This window comes from Protomyctophum bolini (assembly GCF_963924005.1).
Source record: "Protomyctophum bolini genome assembly, chromosome: 10".
NCBI lineage: Eukaryota > Metazoa > Chordata > Actinopteri > Myctophiformes > Myctophidae > Protomyctophum > Protomyctophum bolini.
The window spans coordinates 11,229,158-11,242,495 of NC_137871.1; the positions used below are offsets into that span (position 1 = coordinate 11,229,158).

General features: G+C 42.7%; 1 protein-coding gene across 1 annotated transcript in view; it reads right to left on the reverse strand.

Moving 5' to 3' along the window:
* Window positions 1-1,668: 1,668 nt before the first annotated feature.
* LOC308323073 (progesterone receptor-like) overlaps window positions 1,669-13,338 on the reverse strand; it is a 58,583-nt gene continuing 46,913 nt past the window's right edge. The window contains exon 9 of the mRNA XM_080774675.1: window positions 1,669-3,080. Coding sequence (XP_080630801.1) covers window positions 2,916-3,080 — 165 coding nt within the window. The 3' untranslated portion in view covers window positions 1,669-2,915. The remainder of the gene's footprint in view (window positions 3,081-13,338) is intronic.

Genomic DNA, 13,338 nt, shown 5'->3' on the forward strand with positions numbered 1-13,338 from the left:
TTGGACAGGCAGGCAGACAGCTACTCATGGACAATTGGACAGGCAGGAAGGCAGACAGCTACTCATAGACAGACAGACAGCTACTCATGGACAATTGGACAGGCAGGAAGGCAGACAGCTACTCATAGACAGGCAGACAGACAGCTACTCATGGACAATTAGGCAGGCAGGCAGACAGCTACTCATAGACAGGCAGACAGACAGCTACTCATGGACAATTAGGCAGGCAGGCAGACAGCTACTCAGACAGGCAGACAGACAGCTACTCATGGACAATTGGACAGGCAGGCAGGCAGACAGACAGCTACTCATAGACAGGCAGGCAGACAGCTACTCATAGACAGGCAGACAGTAAGACAGCTACTCATTGACAGACAGACAAATAACTACTCATGGACAGACAGACAGGCAGGCAGGCAGGCAAAGAGCTACTCATGTTATGTTATTATGTTATTATAACAGCTACTCATGTTATGTGCAATAATTTGTGCAGTTATGGAAACAGCTCTTTGTGTTTATGCAAGAAAATGTAACACATTTATTTATTTACATATTGTGTGCATGCACATTGTACTTTGATACATTTTGCGAAAATAAAGCAATTGAAAGAGAGAAGTTATCAAGTATCATTAATGTCGTAATTTTATCTACTGGCCCCTGGCCCCTTGCCATTTTTGTAATGTGGCCCACAGGTAAATCTATTTGAGTATCCCTGGTCTAGTCTAACTTGGACTCAGGGGGGTGGACGCCTCTGCCTTGCATAGTCCCCAGTGAATAGGCATGTTGCCCTTCACTGTTAACCCTATTTTGGAATTCTTTTTAGATATATGAAGGTATTGTGGGCTGGGATTTTACAAAAAAGCCCCCCTTTTAAATACATACATACATGCATACATCTCAGAAGTTGAAGCAGTTTTTAAGGACCCACTTTTAGGCCAGTGCAACAGAGCATGGTTTTGCCTTTTTTTAACCCTATACCCATTTTAACCACATACATACATACATACATACATAGCTACATATACCTAGGGACACACATAGCTGCGTAATGGAGCGGAGGCACCACTCAAAAAACTTTTAGTTTTTCTAACAAAAAAATATCACTTACCCTACATTTAATGCTGTATTTATTCATAGGACACTTCCAAACTGAAATGATTGTACTTTATTATTTGGCAGTTACCCAGTCCCATAATTCCACGCCAAGCTTGTTTAAATGTTAAGTGCTTTTGTGTCTGATTACATTTATACGTGGGAAAAATGTCAACACATTCACCAGGCAGACTGACCCGCTGAGCTGGAATTAACCACTATTTGCAGACTACACTACCACCACCACTAGGTGGCAGTAAAACACAGGAAGGGATTGTACGACCTGCAAAACAAGCCTCTTTCTTTCACAGGAGGCCATTACAGTATAGAGCAGGCCTCCACCCATGAGCAGTCAGCCCTCTGTGGGGGTACTGTGTTGGAATCTAATACCCGCTGGGTGGAGAAAGAGATGAGTGTGAACCTAGGAGGCAATTTAGTAGCAGAAGAAAGGCCTGTCTGTTTGTTTGGTGCTTTGCTAAACCTGCCTGTCTGTCTCGCCTGCGTCGGTGGTGGGAAGAAACAAAATCCACTGTGAACTCACTCAATTGTTTCTGAAATGAATCCAAGACACAGAGACGCAGAGACATGACTGTATTATAATTAATTGAGCATTAAAACGAGACACCTTACTGTTCCTTGACAAGTGGGAAGTGTGTGTGTGTGTGTGTGTGTGTGTGTGTGTGTGTGTGTGTGTGTGTGTGTGTGTGTGTGTGTGTGAGAGAGAGAGATTGAGTAATGCATTTCAATCTGCGTACATTATTTACAGCCAAACTTGTACTTTATGTATAAAGCTGGATGATCTAACTAACATAGGCAGTCTCTTAGCTAGACCTTTATGATTTTCTAGGTAGCAAAAAAAAAAAAAGGCAGTACCTAGCGATAGATGTATGATACACAGAATATAGCACTGGTAAACAACACTTGAGTTAAAGTGTAAAAAAATAAAATGCTGTAAAATGTTCATTGAGAGAAAAAACATGCTAGAAATATTACACTCAAAAGAACAAACAAAACAAACAGTAAGAATTACCTTCTGCTCGGAAGTTGGAAACCTAGTTGAGATTTATTTGATGTGTGCTCGGACTTTGAGTCAAATCTCTCTGGACAGAAATGGAGAGAACCCCAATTGAACATGACTTGATTGCTTGATTAAATCAGCTGTCCAGTTAACTGGTGAGATCCACCTGTCGACCGAATATGGCCTTAGCTACAGTAGGCCTCTAAAATCCATTCATGCATCTATAAAAAGTAAAGCATTCCAAGAATGGACATCCACTTGGAGAAAACACTTGCCTATAGTGCCAGCAAACCAAATGTTGAACACCACCCTCCGTTTGCATTCATAGTCCAGAAACCCAGTGCAGAGGTGATAGTGCTGCACAGACAACATTTTCGGACGCGTGGAATAGAATCATATAGGACTCTTTTTGTCTTGTGTGTACATTTCTAGAGTCAAATGACTCATGCAGACACGTACTGTCAAAGGCTGAATGCAACTCACCATGATGTAATAATGCATGTTAAACAGCAGTGAAATAGTTAGTGTGAGAAACTTGAGTTGAGAGGCTATTAGATTACTAGAGATTAGAAGAATGTGCGCTGCTGTCCAAATGTCCATCCGTGCCTAATTTCATCGTCTACAAACGTGAAGAAGTGATGTGATAAAGGTTAAAATTCCGCCTAGCCTTCTGACACGCAGGCCGGTAACGCCGGGTGACATTTTCACTGCACAACTTAACCCCTTCACTCTAAGGCTTATCAGAAAGTGGCCAGAGGATTTATCTGTACAAGTGCCATTATGGAGGTGAAGACCTCGGTTTTCATTAGGATGTTTTGTGGAAGAAGATGGGCCTGACCATGCCTGTGAGGATCTTGGGAACGTGAACGCTGACAATCTCAGCGATCATCTCTGGGAAGCTGACGCGTGTCTGGAAGGACTGGGCCTGGAGGAACAGATCGTATGTGAACTGGTGAAGTTTCCTCACAATCTGAAAAACAGAGAGAGAGAGAGAGAGAGGCGGGGGGGGGGGGGAGAAGGAGAGAGAACAGAGGTTAACATACAGTAACTAGATAAACTGCCCCTCGGGGCACAGGTCTCCACCAGGGCAGGTCAGGTTGTGGCCTCCTGGTGGCGCTATAATAGGCCAATGTGAAAAGGGTACCATTTCTTCTTACGCAATTGGATGATTTGAGGCATTTTGTTCCAAAAATGTGTTTAGCAAAAATCCACCTGTTGGTGGCGCTATAACAGGCCAATGTGAAAGGGGGGGATATATTCCTCAGCCTAGTATGAAAGTCTGTGAAAGATTTCACGTAAATTGCACCCTGCATTCATGATTTGAGGCTTTTTGTTCAAAATGAGCCATTCCTGCAAACTTTGAAAGCCAATGTTAGCCAATTAGGATGGAATATGAAATATCAGACCTATCTGGCTTGAACACATGACTATAGAGATAGTGTGTAACGATTTGCGGGATTTTTGGACAGAATCTGGAGGAATAATATAAACAAATGTGTTTTTTCAAAAGTCGGCCTCCTGGTGGCGCTATAACAGGCGGCTCTGGAGAATTTGGGGCAGAGGTTCATCGTTGGCATCCAGGGAGTGTGTGTGCAAAATTTGGCGTCGACCGGGTTAAAGGTTCCGGAGATTAGCTGTTAACGGACGGACAGACGGACACACACACACGGACGGAGTGCAAAACACAAATACTTCAAGTTCAATTGTCATACAACAACATATCAGTGTAGTAACCCACCCACAAATTATAGGCAGTCAAATTACAATGTTGCAAAAGTATCGCATTGTCTTCCGAGAGATAGTAAAAAAATGTCACTATCAACCATCATCACCATCATGATGAGCTAGTCCACCGCTACCACACCACTGACGGTGCCAACATGAATTACTGACGGCTGGATGGAAACGGGAATTACAGTACCTGTTTTTATTAGTTACGGGACATTCACACGTACCAGATGGTAACAGCTTGTTTTCAAAGTTCAGAGGAAGGGATTCCGAGGGAATTTATTGAGCATCTGCTTACTAAAGTGGTTCAAGCTACTAAATTGCACCCTTCCAATCCCCCCCGCCCCTCACTATCTTATCTTAGTCCATTCTTCTCTCACCAGCAGGTAGTCTTTGGTATCAGCATCAAAATGTACTTAAAGTACTAAAAAGTAAAAGTACTCATATTGCAGGGCCACCATACCACCATGGCCCATCACCATTACTTTTTTTTTAACCGATATTGATAACATCCTGCTTCTCAAGACCGATAACTGAAAATAAATTCAAATTATTCAAATTATAAAGATATAGGCTATTTGTAAATGTATATTAATCTGTGTAGATTTAGCACACCTGAAGACAAATTACTAGTAGTGGGCAAAGATGGATTTAACATAGCTTTGACTTAACCAAATACAGTATATCATTATTCATTATCATGAATAATGACTATTAAAACAAAACCCAGAATAGTTCTGACTGAACATATATATTTTTTTCAAGTCCTATGACAGTTTTCCCCACAAGCAGGATTAAAAACCTATGGGTGCTTTGTCACTTAAAATAAAATGGACAATAAAAATATGGTACTTTCTGAGAAGGGCACTTCTCATTGAGGTTTTTACACACTAAAAACACGAGTGTTCATTTAAATCTGACTCAGAGTTAAATTAACTACTGAGGGAGTGTACGGGAGAGGTGCGCGAACGCATCTGCGATGTATTGTGGCGAACCAGCTGTTGTAAATCACAGATGAAGAGACTCTCCGAATCAAATCTCCGCTTTGAAATTGTTTTTACGGAATAATGACTTTATGACTCTCGTCTTTAAGAGTCTCAGTCACTCGATCTGTCCCAGACTATAGTCGCTGCCTCAGTCAGACAGAAGCAGAAAGCGAACGCAGGCAACAGGCAACATTGCCTGGATCATGGAATGCCTTCAGAGGAGAGGAAACTGCAAACATGTGTTCTCTCTGCAGTAAATAATTAGAGGTTTTATGTTGCAGGCTATAGTTTGTTGTGTATAGCCGAGCTTGACTCTCATTGACTGTCGCCGTCGGTCGGAGATATTAAATTATTAAATGGCCGAGGTGGTGGTTTGACAGAAAGATGGAGCAGCAGGTAGGAAATGGGTCGCCGATCTACTCGCACACGCAAATGTATAACGTGTGTGAGATATATGAGAGAGACAGAGAGAGAGGGAGAGAATTGTAGATCCATAATATAGCGCGAGAGAGAGAGAGTCACACTATTTTATCCCCTTTATTCTGATTGTTATTTATTACCTTTATGGTGAGAAGCCTACTTGTTGTATTTCACACAACAGCATTGGCTACTCAAGTAGGCTTAATAAATCCCATTTTGGCGAACTGAAAGAGCTCTATAGCACTGTGCACTATAAACACTCAAACACCAACTTTATACACTTGATGCAGATCTAATATGTAGGGCTTGTAGGCCATCACAATCACAATGGCGCCGGTAGGCGTGACAGCCTACCGTGACGTCAGCCTTGCAAGGCCTATCATCTTTCCGGTGATGAAATGGCCTCCAACGTAATCCAAAAAAAGTCAACCAAAAGAACAAGATTCCTTTACAGGATCTCCTCACTGGTCAACAAAAACACCTTGAAGACCATAACAGGAGCCCTCGTACAAGGTTTCTTTGACTATATGCATGCACCTCTTGGTACCACAGCACCTCAAAGGCCCTTAAAACAAGGCTCCAGACCTCCCAAAACAAACTGGTCAGGCTACTACTTGGCCTCACTCCCCGAACCCACCTCACCCCTGCCAATTTTGACAGGCTGGAATGGCTTAGGGTTGATGACAGAGTACAGCATCTTGCAATGGGTCTGGTCCACAAGATTCTCTACACCAGGTGTTCCCAAACTTTTTTGGACCAGGTACCCCTTTTGGGGTAGATATTTTTCCAGGTACCCCCTCATCCTCGCAACACGGATAACAATATATTTACAACCACAAGCAGTGTTTCCTGCAGGAAAAAGCTTTGGCATGGTGCTGGGCACAGGCCGCAATTTTAAATGTAGACGTCTAAATGTAGACGTCTAAATGTAGACGTCTAAATGTATACAGACGTCTAAATGTGTACGTCTAAATGTGTACGTCTAAATGTAGACGTCTAAATGTAGACGTCTAAATGTGTACGTCTTCTCTTATGGGGGTCCCTGGCATATCTTTTCAAATGGGGGTCCACAGGCTAAGTAGTGTCAATTTGGGGGTCCTTGACATGAAAAAGTTTGGGAACCACTGCTTTAAACACTTTAGCACTTTATGAACATGAACAAAATAGATGGGTCCCCCCTGGAACTCCCTCAGGTACCCCTGGGGGTCCCCGGACCCCACTTTGGGAACCACTGCTCTACACCACCAAGATACCCATGTACCTGTCTCTAAATACTTCCTTAATGTCAACGAAGTTCACACCCACAACACCAGAGGGAGTTCAACAAACCCAGATTCGGCACAAACAAGGGACTAAATTAATTTCGCTCCTATGCCACCAAAATGTGGAACGCCCTACCAACAGCCATTAAGACATGCAAATCCCTTGACTCCTTCAAAACTGCTCTCAAAAGGCACCTACGGACGGCTGCAATTCCAAACTGGCCCCCATGAAATCTGAATACCCCCACCCCTTTACTGTATAATGTTTCTTTTCCCTTTTTTACCTCCTTACATGATTTCCGATTGTTTTATATACAGAAGTGTATATTTGTACGTCTTTAAATGTTCTGATTAATTGAAAAAGGACCCTGCTGTGGTGTAATGCTTTATCAGTGTGTCGTCGACTGCCAGACTGGATTACCAGCCAACATTCAACTGTATTATTCTTTCAACACCAAATGCCCTGCTGATGTTTTACATGAATGTATATCAGCCATTAAGGCTTGGATGTCGGACAACTTCCTCTAGCTAAATGAGAGTATTGTTACAGTATTGTTACAGTCCCTTGGGTAGTGGACTGTATTGGGCCCCTTAAACCCAACGTGCATTGTGCGGACCAACAATTAGAAACCTTGGTATGTTCAGTTTGATCAATCAATGCACCTTGACGCTCATAATATGAGCGTCAAGTGTGCCGGTTCGAACCTGACTCATATTATGAGTCAGGTTCGAACCGGCACACTTCTACTAGGTATACTACGGATATCATTTGACTTATCCACTGGGCCATTGAGGCACACAAACATGGTGAATTTCTGGGCTGCTTTAAAGTTGTCCTTCTGGAAATCAGTGTGTAAAGCAAAGTTTCACAGTTTTGACTAGGATTTGAACCCTGGACCTGTGGCTCTCTATGACAGCCTCTCATCACAGTGAGCTAACTGCTGGATACTACTACAAAGCTTTTTTGTTTGTTTTCTTCTTCTGAAATCGGTCTTGAACGTAAAGATATGTGACAGGTGCCAGCACTTTGGTCCTCAACTCGATTTTTACAGATTACAGATTATTACCGATTATTAAAGTACAGAATGTAAGCTTTCATATGATGTATCATTCAATGGAATTGGACAATAATTGAAGGAGATATGACCATCTAAAACTTGTTCAAACAGATAACAGATACAGATGCAAAGTAGATCATTTGGCCTGCAAAGATTCATCAGATTTAGCACCTCTGGAATGGGTGTGACAATAGATGCTTGTCCACACCCCTAATGTCTTGCATAATCACTCCCCCACCCACTAACCACTCCCCCACTAGGTTACCTGTCAATAAACCCTTTTGAAAGTACTAAGTATTAAATACTAAGTATAAGTATTCAAGTATTAAATACTAATTTAAGTGTTCAGACAATTGACCCAGTATTTTAAATAAATAAAACCGACGCATCAGGCTATGATGCGTTGTGCGCTTGTAGATTTGCTATTCTTAATAAACAGATCCGTTCACATGCCTGGTTTCTATTTAGTGTGCAAGGTTAGTGTGCAAGGCTTACATTCGGTCTAAAGCCCACCCACTGTATGCGCTGATTTCCCTACACAATACATACACGATCCGTATCCTCCCCTCACCGGATGTTGAATTAACAGTACTAACGGCCATATATTTGACGATAATCTTTTACACAAAATGAATTCCCGACATTTCCTTTTCACTTGATACCGTTTCGTAGAGACGGCCTACACAAACGATCTATATACCAAATGAAAGCCCGAATTTCGTAGTTTATATAGAATTTTTTTAAATGAGCAAAAAATGAGCGAGTTATAATTTAAAGAAAAGACGAGTGTTTTTGGCTCTTTGCGCCGCGGGTGGAGGAGGAACAAGCAGCAACAAGCAATAACTTCCATGGCTATGAAGCGATATAGCACTAACGGGCAACGTTTCACATGTATTATTAGTTTTATACATTTTAGGAGTGAAAACATGTGTTTAGATGCTTATGACAACATCTCAGCAGTTAAGACAATGTCCCTCTGTTAACACACGACAGCTAGCTAACTAGGCTAGCTAGCTTTTAGCCTGTTGTTGTGTGATGGTGGAAGTACGGTAGAAATAGCTTCCAGGCTGGGAAGCGTATTTGAGCGAGTAGCTACGTGGTTTTGTTTATTTTCCTGTAAAGTATAACCCAAAAGCTCCTCCATACTATAGCCATGTAGAATAATTATTTGTTTACAAACACAAGCACGCTAATGGGCGGTGACCAGAGCGTGAAACCTCAGGACAAAGAGATCCCAGGACCAATCGAAAACAACATGCAAATCTCAGAACTGCGCTTCTCCGGTCCCAAAACATTGTTAAAAAACAAGCCTACTTTGACATATAAATGTATACGTTTAATTTGCCCAAATGAACAATCTGTTGGAATAAAAACCTTCTTCAACATTCAAACTGTCTTAATATGAAAAAAAAAACGATTTTATTTTGACCATTTAGACCATTTCGTTCTGGCGAGTTGAGGCACTTTTAGCTGGCACCTGTCACATATAAAAGCTGTTAGACCTACATGTTTCTTTCCACCTTGCCAAACTCAGATCAATTGTATCACACACTGAATCAGAAATGATTATCCATGCATTTGTCTCCTCACGGCTCACGGCTGGATTATCGTAACTCACTTTTCACTTGCCTCAATAAAACCGCCACGGCATGGAGTCATGGACCGCCTCCAACTGCATTTATTGTCGATTTCAGCAAATGTAAATAGGTCAATACAAAAACTGCTACGAGGATAAAACCAGAAAGGCAGTAAAGGCACTTTACATCAGAAGGAAAACGTGACAACCATATGGAAAAAGGGGCAGAAGAACTGGGAGGCGGAGCGGGACAGTGTGCATTGCAAGTCCTCGCGTCCTCCTGGCCTCCTTGCACTGGCTTCCTGTTCATTTCGGGGTCCAGTTTAAAGTCCTAGTGCTCATTTTAAAGCTTTGCACGGTCCAGGCCCGCGGGTTATGTGCCCAGAAGGGCCCTTAGGTCTGCCAAACAGGGTCTGTTAGACCCATCCTCCACTAAACTGAAAACCAAAGGTGATAGATCCTTTCAGGCTGTGGCTGTTAATCTTTGAAATGCACTCGCACTTGTTTTGAGATTTGCACCCCCTGCGGACATTTTTAAGAAGGGCCTTAAAAGTTAAAACTTTTCTACTTGAACGAGCGTTTGTTGATGGTTCATGATTTTCTATGTTTGTATTATTGTCTTGTTGAGTTGAATTGTACAGCATTTGTATCTGCTTTATGCCCGTTTTGTTTGTTTTCTCACTGTATGTAAAGCACTTTGAGAGATCTCTCTGTGAATGGTGCTACTGTATATAAATAAAATGTACTTACTTACTTACTAGTAATACTGTTACTACCATTATTGTTACTACCACTGCCCTGTAAAGCTCTTTGAGAAAGGTGCTATATAAATAAAGTTTATTATCTTGCCACACTAATTGGTGCGTGCCCTTTTTTCTTTTTTTGCGCAATTCGGATTTTGTGAGGAAACAGGACTTGTGCTTGAAGGAGGTGGATTTTGGGGCTATATATCGAATATAATTTAATGTGCAAATGGGGTAAGGAAACACTTATAGGGTTATAGGGTTTGATTGAGAAAGCATTGAATATCCAATAGCGCTTTTGCACAGTTGGAAAAAAATACAAATGAAATAGAAACACACGATGGGGAGCCAGTGGAGTGAACGTATAAGGTTCGTGGCCAGGGTGGGTGTGATGTGGACACATTTGAACCCCTCGAGTAAGACAAGCCGAGCAAGGGCCGCACTGATGGCTGCAATGTCAACTCAGCACCTAATCTGATTAGGATATATTCTGCCAGGTTCCTGGACTACAATTCCCATAATGCTTGGGTGCACTGCTCCTCCTTGTGGATAGGGGGAGGGCTGTCTCACTGAGACAACATGTATAGTCCATGAAGCAAGTGAGCCCCAGTGTCCATGACATCAGAGACACTGGGCTCACTGCTAAAATGTAAAATATCTAAAACCACACATTACACACAGGAAAGTGTTCTAAATCTTCTAAACATATTAACATATATTTTTTGGGCAAAAAGGGTGAAGGTGTCCCTTTTAAAGGCTACCTTTTAAAACGGCTTATGAAGAAATTGTTATAAAGATGACACCAATTTTGCCAGCCAAACTCCTCCGGTATGGCATTCCGGAGTCACGCCAGGATGAAAGATGAAATCCCCCTTTGGTCTTTAGCTTTTGGAACGGGTGGTGTGTGGACCCTGACAGCTCCAGCTAGGCGTGAGACCGGGCTGAACCATGAAGTGAGATTGAGTAAGATCTTCACACTCTATTCTAGAAACGGGCAGCAAAGTCGAGCTAAAGCCGCGGCAATGTGATCCCCTGACATGCCTTTAGTCTTCGTCAGTACTCAAACCGGGTCACTTGGCAAGAGAACAAAATCATTACAGCCGTCAAGTTGGAAACATTATGTAAAAAGGTTGTAAAACACAATGTAAGAATCAATGCATAGTTTGTTTGAGGTTCCAGAATTCTGTGAATTCTGTGAAACCTCGTGTTACTTGAGGTTTAAACTATATTGAATAATAACTATCTTAGAGTCCGAAAAGTACACGTGTGACAAATATATAAGACTATTCTGGCGTGCCGGTGCAGTTAAATATCTATTGCTATCTAACGTTATTAGTACTGCGATAACGGATACTATACACTTGGTATCCTAACCAGGGGAGGATTATCCAACGGGAGAGAGGAGGAGGGGGGGGGGGGGGGGAGAGAGAGAGAGGGGAGTTGCACCACTCGGTTCACACGGGTGTGATTTTTAATTGATACGGAAGGGTCATTCAAAGCTGCTACTGATACACAGTATATATCATTTTTTTAACAAGGATAGATCCCATTGAGATTAGAGATGTCTCGATAGCGATAACAGTCTCGGAAACACTGCCCGATATTTGGTCATATCGGGTCATATCAGGATCTGCGAATATGCCGGTCTAACCACGGATCCGACACAGGGGTAAGGGGTTGTCAGACACTATATGGCAGGTAAATAAAAATGTTTGGGCATGTGGATTTTGCTTGGAGTTGGAGTTGCTCAAACTGCAAGAGCAAGTTTGAGTGAGGAGTCTGCTATAAATACAACACGAGATGCTAGATAGCAAACACAACATGAGATATCCATCTCTAAACAAACACCTCCGCTGTTCCTTCTCTCTCCCTCTCTCCACACACAGTATAACACAGCACACGCACGCACACACACACACACACACACACACACACACACACACACACACACACACACGGAGAGTGGCTCAAACGTCAACGTCAGTGGCTCAAAAAGCTCATTATCTCTACTACGATATATATAGCGGTATATAAAAGAAAACACCCACAGACTTTTGTTGCATGTTCTGCGGTTCCCTACTAGTGCACAATGTGTGAAGAATGCAACGCAGCTTAAAGGAGAATTCCATGCTAGAAGGCTTTCTTGTATACCTTTATTTGTAGTCCCCACCAAAGAGGTCCAGGTGCAAAAGCGCATTATTGGCTATTTCCCATACCATATGCCCTCAATGAATTGCATTGAATTGAATGGGGCTATGGGGTGTTAAGCCAATTCGCTTATTTATGTATATATCCTCTCTTCATAATGTAAATAGTATCCCAAGCGGCACACTTTACTACTTATTTCGATGGAAATAAGCGAATTAGCACAAAAACCCAACCCCCATTGAGGGCTTATGGTAGGGGAAATAGCCACTAATGCACTTTTGCACAAAATAACACTTGGACCTCTTTGGTAACAACTACAAATAAAGGTAAGAAAGCCTTCTAGTTTAACAGTCAAAGCTTAGCATAGCATATGTGTCAAGTTAGACTAATGTCAACCCTTGACTTCCGGTCGGTGGACTTCAAGATTAGTTTTCCTTTCTTTTTCTTATTATAAATATTATTCTCTGGTATCGGTATTCAGTATCGGTATTGGCTACCACAGAAGTTGTGGTAACGCGATCGGATCGGGAAGGAAAATAATTGAGATTAGACTAGGCCAAGATAGGCAGCAGCACAAAAAATGTTGTTTTAAACGCAACAAAAACCAAGACTTGAACGAGCACAGATCTCCACCAGGAAAGTGTGTCCTATCTGTCTGTGTGGTGCATGTGATGACAATGTTGTGGAGGTTGTGAGATATGTTCTTAAATGGGACACTGAGCAGCGAGATGGGCCCGTATGACTTCGGGGCCTTCCGCATCTTTATTTGGCTTCAGCAGAGCTATTACAGAGGCGCGTCGCCAAATCCTCGGGAGCTTTACCTCTGGTAGCATGATGTGAAGAAAGCACTGAGCCAGCCAGATGTCGTCGTGCTCTGGTGGATGATGAACTCCGGGTGGATGTTGTCACGACCCGGATATTTGCCCGTCCTTGCCCCGAGAGGTTGGAATCGACACTGACCGCTCTTGAGATGCATGAAGGCACGTCAGTTGAGCAAAGTCTTTGTCTGCATCTGGGAAGCGACCATTCTTCAGGACGCGATGGCATCTGCTGTGACCGCATGGGCATCTGTGGGTTTTATTTCTGCCTGTAAGCTGGCTGATGGTCTGCCACGCCTCGCGACTGGAGTGGGTGAAGTCGATTGATTGATTGACTCGACTACTTCTGTCCATCTCCAGCCTCTAGAGCAGTCACGTCCACTTCTTCTCTGGAGCTGACTCTTTGGTGGTCATACAGAAGGCGGCTGCACTCCTCGTCCCAACCCGGGATGACGTTCCTGTTTGTGGGAAGGTTTTCTTTGCCGCACC